This window comes from Oncorhynchus clarkii, chromosome 8, assembly GCF_045791955.1.
Source record: "Oncorhynchus clarkii lewisi isolate Uvic-CL-2024 chromosome 8, UVic_Ocla_1.0, whole genome shotgun sequence".
In the NCBI taxonomy this organism is placed as follows: domain Eukaryota; kingdom Metazoa; phylum Chordata; class Actinopteri; order Salmoniformes; family Salmonidae; genus Oncorhynchus; species Oncorhynchus clarkii.
The window spans coordinates 22,636,791-22,661,227 of NC_092154.1; the positions used below are offsets into that span (position 1 = coordinate 22,636,791).

Below are 24,437 nucleotides of genomic sequence, written 5' to 3' on the forward strand. Positions count from 1 at the left end.
GCATGAAAAAGGAGGGTGGCAGAGTGAGTATTTTACCTGGTAGGGTCCCCACTTTATCGTACAAAACGATTTACTTACACATAATTCATTTCGTAGTCTTGAAGCCATTACACACTCACATTTGTTCAAAATCGGCAGAAAAATTGACAACTGCAGCTATTGTACCAGATCATAGCAGGGATCTGTAAACAATCTCACACTAAGTCCTCTTAACTGGCAATGAAAATATCTCCACTTGATAAGTGCTTGTTGCACAAACCACCACGTGGTGGAATGCAAGTCAAGGCTGTAAGCTACATTTTTCATAAAGACTTCGACTACCGTTATCATTAAGACAGTGCTTGTTTGTTGTCTTGTGTTTTGTTAGGTTTGGAAACCGGATAGTAAAGGCATAACGATAAAGAAAGGTCCATACACAATACAAGAGGGATGTAAGTGAAATACAAACCACATGTTATCACATGGCCGATTAGGAATAAGGTACTGATTGGTGCTGTTCTGTCGTACAACTCTCCTGTCTGTTTGGACTTTCAGATGAGGCTTTTTAAAAACCAACAGAAGGAGAAGGGACTGTCACCCAGGGATGAAAGGGATGCAATGGACAATGCTATATGCTTTCATCCACATCCGCTTCCATCTTTGAACTCAGCCCTATACTGCAGCAATATATTTTACACGATTTCTATAGTTGAATATGGAAAAGATTGAAGGACAGAAGGATTTTGTGTTAACCAATAAAAGCCTTGAGATGGAGGAAGCATGAGCTGACAGAGGACTGGTAGTCTGAAGGTACGCGGTCCCATTGTTTGCAGCAGCAGCTCAGAAATAATAATGTCATGTTGTAGCCTGTAAACCAGTGTTCCAACAAAGCCACATTGGTTGGTGAGATCTGGATTTGTGATATGAGTAGTAAACTGTGAGGAACTTTTATCATTACAAGTTACAAGATCAATGCAAAGATAGAATAGCTAAGAAATATGTGTGGGGGAAGAGTTCATGTAGAATTGTAGTTCACTGAACTCTTCAGAAATTCTTCCTCTGTTCATTTTCAGTATTAATTTTTGTAGAGACTGCCAGAGGCTCCATCCCAGATGGCATCGTATTCTCTATGTCGTGTACTACTTTTGACCAGGGCCCTAGGGCTCTGATCAAAAGTAGTGCACTATATAGGGAATAGGGTGCCATTTGGGACTGAACCAGAGCGAGGCACCACTGCAACCGAATACAGCTGAGGTTTTAGAATTCTTGAATTCTTAATTTCAGACTGAAAACTGGGGAAGGCCTCAACTGGCAACAAAGACATTCCATACCATAGAGAAGCTGTTACTTGTGTAATTACTGTGATGCTGGCGTCTCTTACAGGTGTTCATACATGTTCCTATAGGTTCCATTGACAAAAATAAGTGGATTATTTATTTATCCCAGACCTGTGTATTGGCTTCCTCTGTGTGCAACAATCAAGTGCATCCTCTTTTGAGATTGTTGTTGAGATGGGACAACACCAAAGGAGAGTTTAAATACAGCTGTCCCCAGCACACCTTCATCTCTGCAGTAGAGACAGGAGGCAACAAGCTACTGTAAACGTTTGAGGGATAAGGAATTTTAATTCACCCAAGCTTGCAAACCCACAAACTGGACATGAAAGCATGTTGATCATTACCGGTCAGCCACACAAATTCACTTGCTCAGGTTTCTTAATTACAAAGCTTTTGATAGAAGAAACTCAAAAGATAACCTATTTTCACTTATTTAGGACTGAACACGAAATGGGGTTCCTGACGGTTCTGTACTTCTATACTGTAATTGCCTTGCTGTCAAATAAGACAAGTAATTCTAAGAATGTAGCACTCCCAATAAACAAAATCAATGATATTCTTGTTATTAATTGTAGCACATGAAGGTAGAAGGGCAGAGCAGACAGACCATGTTGTTTCCAGATCATAGAAAGAAAGAAAATAATGTAAGCCAAAGCAAGTATGTGATCACATAGAACTTACTTCGGCTAATTTGGTTTAACAAGTAAACACAAACAACTGAAAGCAAAAATGCTCTGTATAACATATTTTTTAAAATGCAATAGGTATTCTGTAACTACATGCTTCATTCCTGTAATATAACACAGTAATTACATTGGATATTCTATTGCTGTACCTCTGGCACAAGGCCTGTGTACTGCAAAGTGTGGCCAAATTATTCTATAATGCTAGTTTGGTTTAGTTTAGTAACATAGGCCCAGTTTACTGGGTACAACACATGTTGAAATTAATCTTCATGCGAATAATGAGGACTATTATTGTATGACTCCTTTATTCTAGAAATGTCTGTCTCTCAATGGCAACTATCCTCTTCACACTGTATATCAACCTTCAGACAATCAAATAAACTATGAGAGAGAGGGTTCAACAATCTGCCCCTGACTCAGAAGGCCCTCAGAGTTCAACTGGCCCATTACCCAAGGCTCCAGAGTGTCCCGTTGTGGTAAAAGACAACACATCGAGGCACAGACCAGCACAGCTGTCTACGCTGTAAGAGAATACCCGGCCTCGCTCTAACCCACAGCATCAATCTCCAGCAGGCTGACAGGCGCTATGCCCACCTGTTCATCAGAACCGGCCGCGGCCCGGCTGTGTCCTGGCCAACACTGGGCCTACGTGTGTCACAACCAGTAGCATTTCAGCATCAATCCTTGCCCCTGTGTTGTCTTACTCCTTCACTTTGCACCACGTGTTCTCGCTTTCAACCCTGTCGCTATAATTCCAGCCTGCATAGCTCTAGCACAGAAAGGTTGTACATAACAGCCGACGTAGCTCACAAAATGCCCTTTGTCTTACATGAGATATGGCCCAATCGGATCATGTTTTTGATATTTGGCCAGTCAGTTATAAATGTTCATGTATAAATCATACCATTGAATTAAACGTTTAGCAGGCTGTTGTTACAGTCCCTGAACTTGAAATACACAGAAAACAGAGTCCCATGTTTGCTGCTAAGATCATAAGGTGATTCTCCTGAATGAGGCCAACCACAAGACTTAAAATCCCAATGTATGAATGAAGACTGCAAATCCAATTACATACAGTTACAGTACCAGGGAACTGCCCAGTAACAGACAGAGTGGGGTGTGACTGTGTTGCGTGGTTTGGGTTGTCATTAAAAACACATTTAATCTGCGTCCCTGACCCCCCCCCCCCCCCCCCCTTTCCATTAACCATCAACTCTGTGTGAACTATGTAACATCACTTATACACTGAGTGTACAGAACATTAGGAACACCTTCCTAAAATTCAGTTTCACCCCCTTTTGCCCTCAGAACAGCCTGCAATTCATTAGGACATGGACTCTACAAGGTGTCGAAAGCGTTCCATAGGGATGCTGGCCCATGTTGGCTCAAATGCTTCCCAAAGTTGTGTCAAGTTGGCTGGATGTCCATTGGGTGTTGGACCATTCTTGATACACATGGGAAACTGTAGAGTGTGACAAACCCGAAATCGTTGCAGTTCTTGACACACTCAAACTGGTGCACCTGGCACCTACTACCATACCTTGTTCAAAGGCACTTAAATCTCTAAATCCCATTCACCCTCTGAATGCACACATACACAATCCATGTCTCAATTGTCTCAAGCCTTTAAAATGATTATTTAACCTGTCTTCTTCCCTGATTTGAAGTGGATTTAACAAGTGACATCAATAAGGGATCATAGCTTTCACCTGGAAACACCTGGTCAGTCTGTCATGGAAAGAGCACGTGTTCTTAATGTTTTGTACACTCAGTGTATGTTGATATTGGATTCATTCAAAATAACTGTCAAACACTAATATACATGATTGTAAAAGAAAATGTGAGGTCTCAAGATTGTACTGACATGTAGGACTAAATAATACTTGAAGTGGGATGGACCTGAGTACGTAGACAGAGGAAGGGTCTCAAGTTAAATGTGCTCCTTATTGCCAGTCATATGATCATTTTAGTTGTTGTTTTGTTGTTGTTGTTTGTAATAAAACATCTAATAAAAGCCTTCTTGCTCTACATACTTAAATAAAGCCTTCAGCAAACAAGTATGTCACTTGTTTATGCTCTTTGCTCTACGTATGAAGCCTTTGAAATCTTTGGCTCCCCTGACATTAACACTGCTCCCATATTGAGAACAATCATTAAAATCTCTATGTTCTTATCAAACAACCCCCTCACAAAGAAAGACAAAAATCCTCTATGCACTTCCTCCTCTTGGTCTACCCTCTTAGTCTAACCTCCCAAGACCCTCTCTGTTCTTCTTGTCTCTATCGATCACCTGTCAGGCTCTACTATTTTCTTGAGCTTGTGGAGGATCCTCGCAGGCAAAGTGCTCTCTGCATACCTCACCTTCACACCTCACCAATCTCTTCTCATCCCCTACTCTTTCTTTCCTCTGTCTCTGCTCTCTTCTGTTGTTTCCTCCTTTGCTGTTCTGACTGTTGAGCTCCATTATGCCTCCCCCAGGCACCCTCTCATTTCTTCACAAAGCCCCCCCCCCCCCCCCCCCCCCCACACACACACACACACACTCCCGGGGAACAACCCTAACGGTAGGGGGGCTTGGACCTGGGCTCTACAGGGTGCCAGACCAGGAAGGTTTTATGTTACCTGGCCAGGTAAGACCATGTTTGTTTACCATTATCACAGCAAGTCCGGAGGTCATGGGACATGAAAAAGTGCTGTGGCTTTGGAGAGTGAAGAATTGTTGACATTTGGAATAGCTGATACTTAATCCTAGCATTGTGTGGGATCCAGCACTCTAGCTCCCCGGCTCTCAACATTCCTCGCCCACCATGGACAGACAGCGCAGGTCTAAAGGTGTGAGAGAGAGGCCATTTTTTCTCTCTGTGTTCCCCTATGATCCTCACACCTACACCAACATGCACACATGCGAACACATTGTTTGATTCTTGTGCATTATCAATTACAGAAACAAACAGAAAACAACATGTTGTTCCTCAAATACAGTAACTATGTCAGAGAGTTCCTGTGCTATGGCAACTTTCCACTCCCCTCATGTATTCAGGTCAAAGTAAATTGTTGCACATGCAGTTTATCACCAAAGATTTTTTTAAGAACTCAGTCGGGGTCTCAACTTACTGTTGAGAGTTAGAATAGTAGAATACAAGGTGCAATTTTGAAATGTAGTTGTGCATCAGCAGTTTTTCTCTTATGTCAGCCACTGACAGTCCCTCGATTAGCCCATGTCAGCTAAATGTCTTTGGATTGGTAGCGGCCAGCTATCTAAACTTGTAGTAATCAAGGTCGAATTACCGACCGGGTGCCCCTATTGATTTTGTTAGTCACTCTCACTCAAATGTCATATTAAAAACTGATAACATTTCTACCCTCTGGCAATGTGTGTAGAGTTGCAGGAAATTAGCTGTAAAATTGCACATTTTTCTCTCCGCTCCATGGCAAAATGAGCAGAATTTAATGACATTTCCTATACAATTGCAAAATCTTTTCACCACCTCATGGCAAAATGTGTAGAATTGCAGCCAACTTGCTTTAAAACTGCAACATTTTCTCTACGTCCCATGGCAAAATGTGTAGAATTGCAGCCAACTTGCTTCAAAACTGCAACATTTTCTCTACGCCCCATGGCAAAATGTGTAGAATTGCAGCCAACTTGCTTTAAAACTGCAACATTTTCTCTACGTCCCATGGCAAAATGTGTAGAATTGCAGCCAACTTGCTTTAAAACTGCAACATTTTCTCTACGCCCCATGGCAAAATGTGTAGAATTGCAGCCAACTTGCTTTAAAACTGCAACATTTTCTCTACGCCCCATGGCAAAATGTGTAGAATTGCAGCCAACTTGCTTTAAAACTGCAACATTTTCTCTACGCCCCATGGCAAAATGTGCAGAATTGCATGAAATTAACAAAAAAAATAAGAATCGTTAAAAAAAGAAAGATTTAAACACTCAAACTAAGGTAAAATATCAAGAACCTTTACCAAAAAAACTATTTCAAAAATTAAACATACAGTGACATATCAAGAATTTTTAACCAAAGAATATAGTTAAAAAATCTAACAGACTATATTGAAATTTAAAGAATCTTTACTAAAAAAACGATTTCAAAAATCAAACAACTACAACCAAATATAATGTTTTTTTAATCAAACAAAGACTACAGTAAAATATAAAGAATCTTTGCCAAAAAAACACAATCAAAACATGTCTGTCAGACAGGGTCTGCCTCTTTTAGAAGGGAGATATACTACTAATCACAAACCGCACAGTTCAAAGAATCTGGCGGCCGATGCAGACGCAGTGTCCATCATCTTAAAAATAAAGTGATTACAATTGATGGGAACAATTTATCCTGCAGATGCGATATGACACTGACATTTTGGCAGAGGGAGCTCGTCCAGAGGGCAAACTTTCACTGCCTCTGAGAGCTTCTGAAACAGCTGGTCCGGAGGACCCGGTGGCCACGCTGCTGTTCCCCTGTAGCACGGCACACTGTACGGATGGAGCCACTGAGTCTCGTAAATCAGGCCGACCAAGAGTGTACTGTAGGTGCCAGCCATCTTCGAGGCCGGCTGACCAGGCACAGCTTATCCACTTACAGTGCCTTCAGAAAGTATTCACACCCCTTGACATTTTCCACATTTTGTTGTGTTACAGCCTGAATTTAAAATGGATAAACATTTAGATTTTGTGTCACTGGCCTACACACAATACCCCATAATGTCAAAGTGGAATTATGTTCTTAAATTTTTTTACAAATTAATTAAAATTGAAAAGCTGAAATGTCTTGAGTCAATATGTCCAGGAGTAAAAATGTGCTTCACAAGTCACAGTAAATTGCATGCACTCTCTGTGTTCAATAATAGTGCTTAACATGATTTTGAATGAAAACTTTATCTCTCTTATCTCTCTGTACCCCACAGACATAATTACCTTTAAGGTCCCTCAGTTGAGCAATGCATTTCAAACACAGATTCAACCACAAAAAACAGGGAGGTTTTCCAATGCCTTTAAAAGAAGGGCACCTATTGGTAAATGGGTAAAAAAAAGAAAAAAATGTGAGTGCCTTCCGAGCTGCACTGTGGTGTAAGGCACTGCATCGCAGTGCTAGCTGTGCCACTAGAGATTCCAGGCTCTGCCGCAGCCGGCCGCAACCGGGAGACCCATGGGGCGCCCCCCAATTGGCCCAGCGCTGTCCGGGTTAAGGGAGGGTGTGGCCGGCAGGGATGTTCTAGCGACTCCTGTGGCGGGACGTGCGCAGTGCACGCTGATATGGTCGCCAGGTGTACGGTGTTTTCTCCGACACATTGGTGCGGCTGACTCCCGGGTTAAGTGGGCATTGTGTCAAGAAGCAGTGCGGCTTTTTTGGGTTGTGTTTCGGAGGACGGACGGCTCTCGACCTTTGCCTATCCCAAGTCCATACGGGAGTTGCAGCGATGAGACAAGACTGTAACTACTAATTGGATACCACGAAATTGGGGCCAATGGTGACTTTACAACAGTTACAGAGTTTAATGGCTGTGATAACATACAACTGAGTATGGATCAACAACATTGTAATTACTCGACAATATTAACCTAAATTACCACGTGAAAAGAAGGAAGCCTGTACAGAAAGATAATATTCCAAAACACGCATCCTGTTTGCATTAAGGCACTAAAGTAAAAGTGCTATAAATATGGCAAAGAAATGAACTTCATGTCCTGAATACAAAGCGTTATGTTTAGGACAGAATAAAGCTAAGCACAGGCAAAATCCTATAGGAAAAACCCTTCCGCAGGACAATAACCTAAAACACAAGGCCAGATCTACACTGGAGTTGCTTACCAAGACGACATTGAATGTTTTTGAGTGGCCAAGTTACAGTTTTGACTTAAATCGGCTTGAAAATCTACGGCAAGACTTGAAAATGGCTGTCTGGCAATGATCAACAACCAATTTGACAGAGCATGAATCATTTTAAAAAGAATAACGTGCATATGAAAACGCTATCCACAAGTTCATCTGACTCTGGGGAAGTAGATAAAGGGCCTCATTCTCAAAATCCCGAAGTATCCATTTAAGTACGGTGGTGGAAAAAGTACTCAATTGTCATACTTGAGTAAAAGTAAAAAGTACTTTATTAAAAAAAGTACTTTAAAAAAGTAAATTCCTTATATTAAGCAAACCAGACAACATGATTTTCTTATTTTTTTAAATGTATTTACAGACCGACGGGCACACTCCAACACTTGGGCATCATTTACAAACGCAGTATTTGTGTTTAGGGAGTCCACCAGATCAGAGGCAGTAGGGATTACAACATGTTATATTGACATTGTCCTGCCTGAGCATTCGAAATGTAACAAGTACTTTTGGGTGTCAGGGAAAATGTATGGGTGTAAAAAGCACAGATTTTCTTTAGGAATATAGTGAAGTAAAATCAAAGTTGTCAAAAATATTTAAGTAGTACTTAAATATTTGTACTTAAGTACTTAGGGCCACTGTAAATTAGATTATTACTGTATTTAATTTTCAATAAATTTGCTAAAATGTCTAAAAACATGTTTTCACTTTATCATTATGGTGCATTGTGTGTAAATGGGTGAGAGAAAATCAATACATTTATAATCCATTTTGAATTCAGGCTGTAACATAACTAAATTGTATAAGTCAAGGGGTGTGAATACATTCTGAAGGCACTGTAGATCCTTTCACGCCATCTGAACTGCTGCCCTGCTTGTGCTTGATGGCACTAACAGAGCGACTCGGGTACATGTGTGTTAGTTTGGTTGTGTGTGATTCTCTGTCCTTGGAGGCAGTGAGTGTAAGTAGAGGTGGTCAGAATGGACTGAGGGGGTGTATGAAATAGGAGCAGCAAACTGTTTAAGCTCACCTCCGCTCATATGAGTATGATTTATGTAACCAGCTGCTACCCTCTGAAAATCAGAGTTTTCCATCTCAATCTGCCGTCTTAATTTGCAGGAATGAAGTGGTCCTTTAATCCTGGAGCTCAATGTGTGGCACATCACTTTAAACGCTGCCTCAAATTATATCCCACTGGGAGGTGGTCCTCTGTATACATATCATTTAAAAGGGAAGTAATCACACCAAGCAGGGGAATTCAATCTGAGCTCTAGAAGAAAGTATATGAAAATAAATAATGCATTTACTGCATTTGAGTTTTTTGGAATGAATTTGTTATGCAAGTCCTGACCCATAACAGCTAACTATGGAATATTCAGTGAACTGAAAATGTATTTACTCTCTCGAGCCCTCAAACTCGAATCTGGACCTAGAAGCCAGTTCCACTGCTTTTTTTCTTTGTTCCCCTCTAATCAGGGGCTGATTTAGACCTGCGACACCAGGCGTGTGCAATTACTTATTAGGTAGAACAGAAAACCAGCAGGCTCCGGACCTCGTAGGGTCTCTAGGGGATTCTGATAGAGAATGGCTCTTCTATCTGTTCTAATGCTGTAAATCAGACTCTCTAGATGGGTACACCTAAAAGCCTGCTGAACATGTTTACTAAAAATGTAAAGCATGTAATGGATCTAAATTAACTTCATTTTGGCATGTATTTTGTATACATTGTTGGCATTTTCAAGTTCACAGATGACCGTGTTGTGAATTATCCCAAATAGGCATAAACAAACCTCAATAAAAATCACCTACTGTATTTTTTCCAAAAAGAATTGTTTTATTCAGCGACGGACAGTTTTGACAGTGGAGTCTTGGCCGGAGACCACCACAGCTGTTTTTCCATACTACCTCCTTTTTCATCTCTCTTTTAATGTCCCACATTTCTGGTCAGTAATTGCAGATTCTGACAACAAGATCATACAATTTGTGATTTGTTAATGTGGGTTGTCAATGACTTTGTTGATGCATGTATTTCACCAAGGGGCTCCAGTTCCAGAGAAACTCTGTGTTTGTGTGGAAACTCACATTCAGTTACGTTCTCTCTCACTGTACACACTCCAGGGGGGAAGGTGACAGTTGTTGTTGGCTAAAGTGGCAGGCTATGGAGAGGAAAAAGCTAAATGCAGCTATGGAATAAAACCAGTGATTTCTCAGGCTGCAGGTGGAAAGTCAATCTTGTGGCTGAAGTTCACGACTCTGAAGCTTTTACTTTGCTTTGGTGGTTGGATGTGAAATTGTGTTTTTCTACGATTTCGTTGTCTGTCCCCCATCCATTGTTTTAGACGGCTCTTGTGCCCATCAGAGCTCCACACAAAATTGCTTAAAAATACTCCCATGTCAACTATTTGTCTTTGAGGCCTCTTTCATGGCACAAGATTTTTAACCTTCCAGTGTCATTTTGTCAGTCATTTGTAACCACTGACTTTGTTTCTCCCATCCAGAGGACTGTAGCAAAGCGTATTAGATATGTGAGGCATTCTTAGAACAAGACATGAGGATTCATTTCCATTATTAAGAGTGTTCCAGCCCAGTGTAAACAGTGAGCGCTGCAGTGAAATAGGATATTGTGCTGAGATGGATGTGCACTGGTGCAAAGTAAAAGTAGTACAATTAGACATTTAAGTAAAAGTAGACATTTCTTCCCCACAGATTCTGCCCCACAGATTTTGATTTATCTAGTCTGTGTGTGTGTTAATATTTATTTCATGTTATTAGTGATTTAGGTTAAGGTTAGAAAAAAAAACCTGTCCCTCGTTTTAAGGTCAACTCTGTTGCATGAACTGAACACTTGTTTTAATATGGTGAAAACTATTCCTTTTGAAATAATTTGAACATCTAATCATCAATCATAGTGTAAAAGCAGGTGAGCTGATCCTACTCTTTCTGGCCTTTTTCTGGTGTTTTGTGGTGGAAAACTTAATGCGTCAATCCCTATGGCTGATTTAAGATGACTTCTTCAACCCTGTTACGGTCAACCCTGTTACAGTCAACCCTATTACTTTATTTTGCACTTAATGGGTGAAATAAAACATACATTTTTCATCAAGTTACACTACCCAAAATACTGATCACATTCCTCATGTATGCTCATATATTTTGATACATTAAATGCTGATATTGAGAACCTATGTTATGTATATGTTATATATTTGTACGTCCTGTTTTAGGGTGTGATGTCACTGAGTACTGCCCCTATATATAGGACCTTCCACCCCCATCTGGGATATGGATCCTGATGGAGATCTAGTGGGGGAAACATTGCAATAATAAAATCACCTGGGAGCATGAGCAGCAGTGTGCAGTTTCTTTATTTTTTTACTACCCAAATGGAACTCATTTCGTGGAATGACCCTTGTATGTTTTACATGATTAACGACATGCCTTCAGATCTTTGTGTGTTCAAAATGGTATCAGTGCCTATCACCATGTGTTGTCATAAACCATTCTAAAGTAGACCCTAGAGGAGAATACACATCCCCATCAGACCAGTTGACTAAAATGCTTTGGATGGTCTTATATCAGCTGTTATCACCTGGAATGTCAGTCTGAGGTCAAACTTAAAGAAATACAGATACTCTTGGTGGATGTTGAGTCACTCTAGCTATGTAGTATGTAGATGGGTATTCTGTTTTGCTGGCTTTGAAATAAATTAAAATCAATAGCATCCTTGGATAAATGATCCACTTAAGAACACATTTTAAAAACAGTTTGCTCCAAATCACCAGCAGGATGCTCCTGTGTGGACAGGGTTCCAAGTACGCATTTGTAGTGCTTATGTTGACTAATGTGAAAAATGCCAATGGCCATGGTGTGAGAATCGGCAGCCATGTGGCACACGTGCATGGTCTGAATGTCATATAGAGCTGCTCTACAACTTCAGCATTAGCGTGGTTGGCATTCCTCTACAACCAGGGAGAGGCATTATCACACAAACTCCCACATCCAATTCCTATGTTCAATGGTGGTGAGAGGGCCAAGTAGCAGGCATTACAACAGTGATACTATCACAGAGCCCCGCCAGGAGGTTTAATGTGGCCCTCGACTTTAATTAATTTCATGAGCAAATAACGTTCTACAATATGATCCCTAGGAATTTGTATTATCAAAGTTTTTAAATACAAAGTCAAGCTCATAGACACAAATGATTGTATACTGTACTAATCATTTTAAAAGTTCCTGCCTTCATTGTTGGAAAGATTATTGGGCATACCTTATGAATTATTGACATACTGTATGCTGTAGGAGTTGCTCATGTTGTCTTTTCAAACTATTGACCTGTGACCTTTTTTAATGGCCCACTAATTTATATAGTTTACTGTCAGTGCATTACAAGGGCCCACCATTGAGGTTTTATTTCTTTCATAAACAGCCTCCGTCCATTCATCTGAATTCAAGGATGGATTCCTGAGCCATAAAGAAAGAGACAAAAAAAGAAAGAGAGGCTAAAGAGATGACATGATATAGTGGGGGTCATGAGGGGTCATGAGGGCTCCTCTCAAATCAAGATGAACAGAGTTGGAAAATGACTGCAACACGGCTGCACGTAGCACACTACCAGTCTCTCAGGTGGTTCATGTAAGTGATCTTGTCTTGTGTTTACGTAGCAATAGACCCACCACAAGCCCTATACTCTGTATGACTATGATGGAGAAAAGGCTGAACGCTAATCTGAGAGCTGCCCAGAGAGAACAGACTGTGGCAATGAGAGCAGAGCAAGCCACTGCTTGGGATGGTGAAGCTGAGGGTGTGAGAGAGATCAGACTGTTATTAATTAATGGACTAAATTAAAAAACACAATGCTTTCTGCCATTTAGCCTGGCATGTGTTAACAATCATATTTCAACTCTCTAAGGTTATATTATAATGCAAGCCTCGTTCCAGGGTGGAATATATCAGATGCACGTTTTAATTCTGAGCATACTGATAGGAGTAATGATATTCTAACCAAACAAATTGAAATAGTGCTAACGGTTTACAGAAGTGGAGAATGTTTTTGCATGGTTGAGACAAACTATACAGAGGGAAATGTAATGTTAAGCACATTAAAATGATATAGTGTGTGTTGATGGATACCTTCTATCATGGCAAACACAAATAACCTGTTCACAGTGTGGTTTCCACTTTTATGAGACCATAGCGAGAAGGCCAATTTAATAACTTTTTCTTCTTGGAGAACGCATGCTGAAATATGATAGCCTGTCTATCCATATACAAAAATCTATTTACATATTGGTGCAATGAATTGTAAAGTATCACAGTTAAAAATATATGGCAAATAGAAAGCAAACTGGATGGTCTTCAGAGATAGATGGGAAGGGTTGGGGGTAGCTGAAGGATGAGACTAAAAACAAACAAAAGAGAACTATTGTAAAATAGATTGTGTCCGTAAAATATGTATAGTATGTATAAGCCGGAAGTAAAAGCCAACGTGTTGTTGTCCATTAGTTTACGACAGTTAGGGGAGGGGTGGTAGGGTTAGGGGAAAAATATATATATATATATATATATATATACATATTATATATATGGGCGATTGTAGATTATGCAGACAATTACATTGATGGAAGCCACAATCAATCTGCAATATTAAAACTAATCTACCCCCTAAAAACAAATAAAGAAGAAGCCTAAAGTAATTTATACACATGGTGATCAAAACGTCTTGTGATAGGCTGTCTGCTGTACTGGACCTGACTGATCTGGTGTAGATCATTGTCCCGCCACTGCTGAAGGTCACACATAGTGACAACTGGACCCAGATCACACTGTCCGTATACGGAAATGGGGGTCTGTGTGTTTTTAGGATAATATGAATGACAGCTCCGCTCTATCTGTAATTAGCAAGCAAGACTTTATGAGTTCCTGCTTTTAGATTATATGCTAACCTCACAAATATTCCCAATAGCGACACGAAAGGCTATCGTGTGTCCCATCGCATGTTCCAGAGGACCAGCTGGTCAGAGTTACCCACGTGGTGACGACGGCTTGGAAACAAGACTTCTGACAGTTCTGGGTGGCACAGTCAAACTGCTACTGGTCTGTTTTTGCCTACACACCATAGCCGTGGGAAGATGTTTTGTGGTGGTGGGGGGGCACATTTCTCCCGCGCTGCAGATGGCTGTATCAGTCCGCTAATACATATACTACTTTTGTTTTATTTATATATTTTTATTTTTTTACATTTGATTTTGCAGGGGGTGCTGCAGCACCCTCAGCACCCTTACTTCCCGCGGCTCTGCTACACACCAATCTATTATGCAATGTTATTTTTTGCCTACATGCCACCTAGACAAGTTGATGATAGTAGGCTATAGCCCAGATGACGCTGAATAGCCCACACTTTGATGGTAGGCTACCAATAACAATTATGTAATAAGAACACATAGCCTACATACTGATAGTTTTAAATCTCATCAATCATTTTTCACTTAGCCTACATGCAGTAGGCTAATTCATTGACCCAAACACTGCATGTAGCCTATTTTATCCCATTAACTGCTAAAACGCTTCCATGATTACTGAAAAATAATCTCTCTGAAAAGAGTCCTTTGTTAGTGGCTCTCTGGGAAGGGAGAGAGACCCACCACCCCTCGCTTGTCTTTCATCACATTTGTCAGAAGCTGATATTAATCTACAGCTGTCCAGTGCTAAACTGAAACACAATCAAAACGACCATCTGAGAGAGGAAACATATGGCGGCATTTTTCTTTCTCAACCCCTATTTTTTTTCTCCGTCTGATATGTAAGTTACGTGTTATTTGTGGCCTGTTTGTATGTAGCCCATTGTATGACCTCATGGAGAAAAATAAAGAAAATAGTAGTGGTGTTGAGTATAGTGTAAGAAATATCCATGGTCTCTTCTCAAGAACGTCTCAGTTGAATGTGCATAGCTGCTATCTCCCTGTAAAGAACTTTCTGAATACTACTCCGTACAAATACTTCATACACTTTTGCTGGTGTACGGTATTGAATTCCCTTTAGACATACAGTATGTCTTCACACTGAAAAGTTGAAGCATTAGCATTGACAATATCTACAAGAGAATGATGTAGCCCTTTCCTGCAGTCAATGGCCAAAAGCGCACTCTTTGGCCTCATGGGTGGAACGTTATTGATATTTGTTATAATGTTCTCATTAATAAAGGTCGTTTTTTTTACTATGAAAATCTTGTGTTTCTATGTCAAACCGTTTTGTTATATTTCAGTTTTCTGTGATGTATATAAAAGTGAATTAGGATTAGGATACAAACTCAAATTGGAATACATTTCAACTCTATATCTGACATGGTACAGGTGTCTTCTATTTTAAGCCCATAACCATGTGTGTGAGGTGTGTACTTTTGTTTCAAAGTAGATTTGTTGAAGACTACCAAGAAACACTCTGTGGGACCCTGATTTAACCCACTGCAGTAAAAGGTTAAGAGGGGAGAAAGAAAATAAGATGAATGTGAACCCCAGTACACTGACAATGCATTAGTGGAGGGTAAACATGTAACACTTAAGTTGTGCTTACAGATGACTGGAAGATATGGATGTTGTACAATATAATAGACTGACACATCATCAAACATAATAGTTTTCAATCGGACTGTCTATGAAATTGTCATTTCTAAAGATCACCCATATCTGCCCTGTACATGTTCGCCTAAACAATCAGAGGCTATAGTTGCGTTTTAATCACATTGTGCCGTTGCTTTATAGTTACAGGCAACACACTGACATTACATCCGAACTGTATCAAGAAAAAATACTTTAAAAGGCAATATATTAATATATTCACAATACAATATTCAATGGGTAATCTTTTGACTTTGCAATATACCTGGGATGACTGAAAAAACAATGAGGAATAAGTTTATAAAGATCCAAATCTTAAATACAACATTATCACAGATGTAGGATCTTAATTTGAGCCAGAATTGGTGAAGCAGGAAAATAATCCTGCAGCAACACAAAATGTGAATTATTATGTGGATTATAATTAATTAGTGTAGGGATTGATACATTTTTCATAAGGGAAAATCAACTCTGAAACTTCAAAGTGGAAATTTCAAATTTCAGAAGCCTTTTTAAACTTCAAATACGCTACAAGTTAGAAAAAAGTTATCCTGCAACAGGGTGATCAAATTAAGATCCTACACATGTATAGAGCTGCCCATAGATCGCACACAGACATACATACATAGCACAGTTGTGTGTGTCCACTTCTGCTACCACCTGTCCACCCTTCCCCCTCAAAATCACCAGTCAAACCAGTTGTTCCCTGTGGGTCGGGGTCCAGATTTGACAAAATGCTCCTTTTATGAAGTCCGGAGCCCCCGTCCAATACTATGCAGTGACACTACCATTGTGTGTGTCCGTTGAGTTCTGAAACAGTTGTCGTTGACAGCTGCTGGGGAGCAATATAGATAGAGTCAAGTGGCTTCAAATAGCCAGTGCTCACTTCAGTCATGTTAGAGAATGCTCCTCTCTCTTGCTCCTCTCCTTTCACGAATAGAAAAATAACAATGGCAAATAGTGTTTGTCCAGTCTCTGACTATGCTCTTGTCAAATCTCATTTTTGATGTTCCAGTTTCACACATTCACCATATTCGTTTTATTTTTCAACAAGTGTCCTCTTTGGAGGAGTTGAATGCGTTCAGTCTTGGCCAGATAAAAGTTGTCAGTCACACCACTTAGTATTTCTGGCATGCTGTCCAGCAAGTCCTGCCCTCCTTTCTCTTAAGTAGGAGAGACTCAGTTTTAGATTCTCTCCCTTGTGCACTGCATTTCCAGCAGATGGTATCCACAATGGCGTAATTTCAGCTGAGGATGTTTCCGCCACAGAGGGTGTAGCGTCGAGCTGCAAGTGAGATTAGAATCTGTTACAGAAAATGTCTGTCAATATCACACAGTGCAGAGAAACACAGAGGCCAGCTCGGGCCTGGAGGGCAGCAGAGCTTTAAAACCAGTACAAGTCCTTGCTCTTATCCTGGGCCTGCAGACCTGAGAGGACAGGAAAGAGAAAAAAGAGAGAAGAGAAGGGAGGGCAAGAGAAGACTATTAGGAAGAGGGAGATCAAATGGCTTAAAGGTAGAAGCAGGAAGCCTTGAAGCAGAAAAGTGTAAAAAAAACAAAAAACATTTTGCCTCTCAGGAAAAAGCAGAGACAGAGAACTCAACCTGTTAAAACACAGAGACATGGTCTTTCTTAGTGTTGGAGAGTGGCCTTGAAAAGACAACAGTTTTCCCAGGCAGAAAGAAACCCTACATTGTGTTATGAATGTAAGGATAACCCTGATGTAAGGCGTCGCAACGTTTCTTAACTTCTATCTTAAATGAATTGGAGAGCCCACAATAGTAGTCACGCATGTTTGGGGACAATCAAATAATGAAGGCTATTCTGAAGTGCCCTTGGAACCACTACTCCTTTATGAAGAGTGTGTTTTTGTTGTTATTGCTATTATTACCTGCGTCTACATTGAGGCCGATGCTCTGGCTGATGTCTGCCCCTGCCCCGGTGAAGGTACCGGTCCAGGCCGAGCTGGTTGGCTCACTCTTCCCAATGTCACATGTTGAGGCGCTCGGCCCTTGGACAGTGGATGGAGGGAGCCGGTGCGGCCGGACAGAGGGCACCAGCAGAGAACTGTAGCGGGGGTCAAAGTGCGTGCCATACACCTCGTGCATGCTGGGTCGAGGGTAGGTGGAGCCCTGGGTGCCGATGGCCCCGCCAAGTGAGTAGGGGTGGTGGTGGTGGTGGTGGTGTGAGTGGTGCCAGGGCTCTGGGGTAGCATGGTGGAGGTGACTATGTAGGGAGGCAGAGGAGTAAGGGTCCCCAGTGAAGGGTATCTCTGAGTGGGAGGCTCCTAAGGCACTGCTCATGGAGGAGGGCTGGTACGCACTGTTCCAGAAGGACGGAGGGAAACTCCTCTGGCTCATCGGGAATGGTCCATCTAGGAAACCACAGACACACTGAAATGCTCAATCACAGATCAATTAAGTGGTAAAGACTATGAATGTATCTGTGGATGAGGATCGATAAGCCTGTTCTGAGGATGTGGTAGAATAGCAGAGCTTAAAGACTGATCACTCAATGATCAGTTCAGTTGTAGGGATGAAATAAAGGAGAACATGATGGGAAAAAGATGCATGGATGAATATCATTGTTGTTGTCCATAATTTCTGATGGTTGATCAAAATTGGAGAATTTTTGGCTATGTAATATTGGTCATATAATTAAATTTTTGTTGATTAAGGAAGTAACATGCAACAGAAAAGTTATACCAAACTCTCACTACAGGTTCCCCTACAATATAGTGAACAAGTCTGAGCCCTAAATTCCACAGAACCCACGTTATTATATTTTCAACTGCTTTATTTACAGCAATTCATCATGGTTTGACTTTCTGATTCCTTTGTAATTTTGATCAAACACAAATGAGAGTGAATGACTGCCAACTGAAACAATGGGAGCAAAACATGGGATTCATTGATTTGTTATAAAATCCAAACTTTTAAAATGCAGTTTATTTTAGTAGGATGTGAACACAATGATATACCAAAAACCAAGAACTCACATGCATGCAAGACCTAGGCCTACTTGCCAAATGAATGCAAATATTTATGAAAACGTTTCCTTTATCTTCTATGTAGCCTAAATACACCGTTTTTGAGGTGAAATGAAACCCCGCGCGCGAACAGGTGTTTGGAGTGGTTCTGTGATCGGCACCTCTCCGAGAGGTGGATGTAGGTCTACCTCGTGCGGACTTGTTGCTGACCGACCCGGGGACGTAGCTGGTGGGCTGGTTGAGGGCCCGGCTGAAGTGCTCGTCCACCACTGAGCTGATGTCCCCCTGGAAGTAGGTGAAGAGCACGCACCGCGAGTTCAGGTACTCGGCCTCCGGAGGGTGATCTTTCTCGCGCGCGCAGTCCTCCTCCTTTATCGTCGGACCCGCGAGGTTCGAGAACGAGCTGCCCCCGCTGATGCTCTCTTGCGCTTCTTGCATTTTGGAATAAAATGCCAATTTCTGAAACATCCGATAAAAAAACGTCAGAATGTAATAGCCTTGACATGTATTAGATATGAATTTCTATCAAGGCATCAAGTTACAAATGATCTACTTGAATTTCATCTGCACATTTGGGTGACCACGTGTGACATTTTTGCGCTTTTCATTATTGTCCAACAGTTGCGCATTATATTGTGGCCTCTGTGTGTGGTATATTAAAAATAAACGCATGGTCCTCTCCTCATTCATAGGCCAACTCAAACTTGTTTTAGAGGAGGCAGTGATTGGATTCAAGAACAAAGTTATTGCATTTAAATTCCTGAACATATCGCAACTCAGTTAATTAGTTAATTATGGACATTGGAGAGTTTTTAATTAATGCCATTATTCCATTCTCTCTGTGCATACTCACTCAATTTAAAGAAAACGTTAGACCTATTTGAAATATGAAAACCAGCTCTGCATTTGTGTATTGACTATGAGAGGTTTTAAGAAAGTTGCAAACATTTAAAGGGCCATAGCACCAATGCACGTCTGGAAAACGAATAGTCCATATAGGCCGAACTGTGCATGCACAAGCAATATCTTAACTTACAGTAATCACCGGATAAGCTTAAACGAAATCGTTACCAGAGCACTGTTTATTCAATTTTCAACTGCCCTTGCTCATTGCAAGTTATGAAAAATGTTACGCGGTAACAAAATAATTGTTGTGAATGTAAAGAATCCTAAATTGCATCCAACTTCGACTTCGACGAACGGTTAATAAAAGTGTTAACGAAGCCCACAATCTATTAATGACCCATCATCATTTTGCTTTGATTGGTTAATAAAGGCCTTTGCTATTTCAATGTAGCCGACATTACGAATAGTCCTAACTTACACATAGCAAAATATCCTAAATAGCAATAGAATACAGACACAACAAATTCAGTAGCCCAGCCTGAGCGATTCGATTGAGCAAGACAGAGAACATTTCTATAAACACTTGAAAAATAAGTTGGTTTAAAACACCTATAAACACTTACATCAACTAAAAATATTATCACGCAGATTCGATATAGTCAACAACAATATAAGGAGGTATGGCTATCATTATTCATTAATGAATCATCAATAACAATCAAAAGTCGGCCTAGCATTGTCAATAGGCTAATATATTATTATTAAATAGATAACTGTCGGAAGGGACTATTGGTTCCCAATTGACCGACGGCTGTCATGCAAAATAATTTTGAAAGTGACCATTGCCAAAATACAGTTGCCTAGAGAGACCTAATGATGCGCCATAATGCGCGATGAAAGTTTTATTCCACACAAGTTTTACAAAAGTTTCCGTGTACTAAATATGCCAAGAAGCGAAACAACACAAGAAATAACATACCTGGTGATGATAAGGGCTATACGCTGCGGAAAAATAAGGCTGAGGTGGTGGACCATACACTTGATACATAACATCCAAGCAGCTCATGGCGAAAAAAGCGAATTCTCACGGATAATAACTTGACAGAATAAGCAGATTGTAGGGATGTAATTTCCTAAACGGAGAGAGATTAACCTGGGACGTTGGAGAGCTGCATTTCTATCCCAATCGCGCTGCGCGTCCTGCCTTCTTAACGCTACGTCAGTGCGACAGGGAACGCGTGGCGGGGGAAAGTAAAGACGTTACACAGCCAGCGGTTTTCAAGTGTCTCTGGACGAGCCTGCATCTGACCAATGAGGGAGCAAAAGCACTTCACAAGCTGGTGTATTATGTCTTCTGAAAGTCTGCAATGAACATTTCATTACTGTCATGAGATGCGAGATGCTAAATGAAATACAATGGAGCTCTGCCAAATAGGGTAGGCCACTTAGTGGAGAGCTTAGTAACAAGTTAAATGTTTACTGATATCGACTGTTACCTGGAATGAATTCCTTTGATGCGCACCTGCTTGTTACTTGCATTTAATCTATATTACATGCCAACACGCTAATTTCACACACATATGTGTATTATATTTGTAGCTCATTTATATTGTCTTTACATAAGGCTAGTCACTGGTTGCCACAAATGAGAGAGTATGATACAAAATATTGTGAATAAAACTTTTTTAAAATTATATTCTAATACTTTTATAGTTGGTTGGGCCAGGATAGAAACCCATGGATCTGTCGCATAACGTTCATGGCTCTGTGGTAAGCTGTAAAGACCCATTAATAAGACTGTGTTGTATCCTTTGCAATGGAGGCTTTTAAAATAATCCCTCAGTGTAAGTTATATCAGGCAGTACATGCAGCCTGTACGGCTGTCAAAATAATCTATTAATTGGAACATTACATTTATTCATACAAATTTCCCCCAAATGAGTACAATACGAGTCAGAAATGTCAACATAAGGAATGTAACATATTTACAACGTTGTTGGTGTTAATTGTCTATGTAAACTGTTCAAATAAATGAATGGGAGGAATGCATGTCTCCAGCCCCACACAGTACAGAGTGTCACAATCCTTCAGTGGCCTGTCAGATTCCAAGGTCAGAGGTTAAACAGTTTGTCGGGGTCAGAACGGATTACCTAGAGTTTGAATGATAATAATAATCATTTCACAACAAACAATAATGGAACTGGAATGAAGGTATTAACATTACAAAAATGTTGCTCTAGTCTATTGTGAACAAAGTGAGACAGGTAATGACTATTCATATCCAAAGACTCTCTCTGCTTTCATGGTCATTGTGGGCTTAGACAAATGGTTTTTCCACCATAAATATAGTGAGCTCCAAAAGTATTGGGACAGGGACACATTTTTTTGTTTGTTTTGGCTCTGTACTCCAGAACTTTGGATTTGAAACAATGACTATGAGGTTAAAGTGCAGACTGTCAGCTTTAATTTGAGGGTATTTTCATTCATAGTGAACCGTTGAGAAATTATAGCACTTTTTTTACATAGTTTTAGGGGACCATAAGTATAGGGACAAATATGTGTATTAAATTAGTCCAAAGTTTAGTATCTGGTCCCATATTCCTAGCATGCAATGATTACATCAAGCTTTTGACTCTACAAACTTGTTGTGTTTCAAATGATTTTGTGCCCAATAGAAATGAATGGTCACCTATGGTAAATAATAATAGAATATGTTTCTAATACATGTGGATGCGACCATGATTATGGGTAGTCCTGAATGAATCGTAAATAATGATGAGTTACAGATGCACAAATATCATACCCCCCCAAAAATGCTAACATCCCTTGTTAATGTAATGGTGAGAGGTTAGCATGTCTTGGGCGTATGATATTTGTGCATCTGTAACTTTCTCACTCATAATTATTCAAGATGAATTCAGGACTATCTGTAATTATGGTAGCATCCACATTAATGTAGAAGTGTTTAGACACATATTCTATTCATATTTACAATAACAATTATTCCAAAATGACACAATAAAAATGGTGGGATTATGTACAAAAAGTGGTGTAATTTCTAAACGGTTCTGGAATACAGGCCCAAGACAATAACAACAAATTGTCACTGTCCCAGTACTTTTGGAGCTCACTGTATTTATTTAAATGTTTCAACAATTGAAGGGAGACAAACCTTTTAACATATCCTACAAAACATGTCTGATGCTGGACAAACCATATAAAGGAAATCCAAGGTAAAGATGATTCTAGCCCTCTGATGGCGAGTTGGATAAGAGAGTGTCTTTGCACTCAATTAACCTTGTTGGCTGTGGCAGAAACAGGACCATGGAGGAAACCACCACCCGCTCTGCTCTGCCAGCCCTGCGCTGTGTCGGGGAGAACCCGGCCCCTCACACATCAGCCCTCTTAAACTCACAATTAACAGCTCTGGATTTTCAGATGAAAACTGACTCCCAGCACCACTGCATGGTTGGAAGTAACACTTTGGGCACATCAGTGGAATACATGCAACACATACTGACTTTATCCTCCTGTTTTGTCCACAGTCTACTGAGCACATTGCCTCAGGTCTACAAACAACTTACTCTACCTTTTTAGAATGGCTGTGTATTCTAGCACTTATTCAACTTATTCATACACTTATCATCTTATATTTCAAAGTCGTAACAGTTCATCAGTGGCCTATATCATTTTTAGTTAGCCAAATAATTGACATGAGAATCCACTGCAGGTGGTAGTGAAATGGTCAGTGGGGTTATTGTTGAGGGATACTGCGTGATAAGGGACTATGATAATTGTATTTCCTTTCCTGCGCGTTATACATTAGACTCGGTCAGAGCTCAACTTTCAGTCAGTCAGATAATATTGCCATTTGCAATACATTTCCATTTCTGATGTCAGTGTAACGCAACGTTTTTTCTTTCTACACAACAGCTTAAAGACAAGAAATGGGTGGTGAGGGTTAACACCGCGCTAATAGGAGCTAACTCGCCGAGACAACAGCACATTTAACACGTCTAATGAAAGGTAGTGGATAGGGGTCTGGAAAGGAAGGGAGGGGGAGTGCACCTCACAGACTGCTTTTATTTATTGTTATGTTCAACACGGGGCTGCCTAGACCAAGACTCAAGTCTAAAACCATTGTTTGGTCCCCTGATGGAGAGGGACCCTTGGCCCTGACCTTCCATTTACAGGTAATATGCCTGGCTCCTCCCAAGGCTACCGACTAGGAGAGAAGGTGGGGCTGTGGGTGGAGGGGTGAGGGGTGAGGGAGTGGGGGGGATAGATGAGGGGATGAAAGGAGCGGCACACAAAGGTATTGCCAGAGAAAGCCTGAAGTGAACGAGGAATGCAAACATGTACTTTACATAGTAGCTGAAGGAGGGTAGGGTAGGAGGGGACTGCAAAATGAGGACTGAATATATTAGTAGGATATGTTTTTTTTGTTTTTTTGCAGCGCTAATCATTGTCTTGTGTGTCCGGTGTTTTAGTTCCAGCATTTAAAAATTCATTATGAATTAAAATAATTATTATCACTCTAGTTATTTCAGGATCTCTACAAAAACATTAAAATACTTACAACTAGATTAAAACTCTTCAAACTGCTTGAATAACTATTTTATTATATTACAACTGACTCCTCAAATAAATTAAGCTGAAGGTCATTGGTGACAAATCCTTGTCGTATGAAATGACTTCCATGTTGTGTATGAGGAATGATCATTGATCCTCATTGGGTTTGAGGTGTTCTGGTAGTGTGACATAGGTGTTAACACCTACACTCCATGTGACCGCAGCAACCGTTTTAGATATGGGACTTCCAGTGTGAAATGTGAAACAGAGAGTTTCTGTTTCAGGAGGGATATTGTGACACCTGTCCCAGACACACAGCCTCACTGCCACACAAGGCCCAGCAGCATATGAGGAAACCATTAAAGAGCACAGAACAGGCACATACAGCCCAGGACCAGGGGGAAAGTTCGAGGGTCATAGGTCAAATCCTAGGCGGTACACAGCTTTTTTGTTTGAGCCAATGATCATTTAAAATGCATGTAATGAACACAAAGAAAAAAAGAAACCCGCACTCGTTTCTAATCAAAGCACTTCATCTTCTGAATATGAGGCCTGCTACATCGGGACCGGTAATA

At 40.5% G+C, this 24,437-nt stretch overlaps 1 protein-coding gene across 2 annotated transcripts; it reads right to left on the reverse strand.

Moving 5' to 3' along the window:
- Positions 1 to 14,051: 14,051 nt before the first annotated feature.
- On the reverse strand, positions 14,052 to 20,538 carry LOC139415113 (transcription cofactor vestigial-like protein 2). Of its 2 annotated transcripts, none has more exons than XM_071162935.1 (4): positions 20,270 to 20,538; positions 18,633 to 18,903; positions 17,347 to 17,829; positions 14,052 to 16,883 (listed from the first exon to the last, which is right to left on the reverse strand). In XM_071162935.1, exons 1-4 carry the CDS (start codon positions 20,354 to 20,356, stop codon positions 16,840 to 16,842), a joined length of 885 nt encoding a protein of 294 aa, XP_071019036.1. In that variant the 5' UTR covers positions 20,357 to 20,538; the 3' UTR covers positions 14,052 to 16,839. The 2 variants fall into 2 exon arrangements, with proteins under 2 accessions (XP_071019036.1, XP_071019037.1); XM_071162936.1 differs by having other exon boundaries at positions 14,580 to 16,740.
- Between the last annotated feature and the right edge of the window lie 3,899 nt (positions 20,539 to 24,437).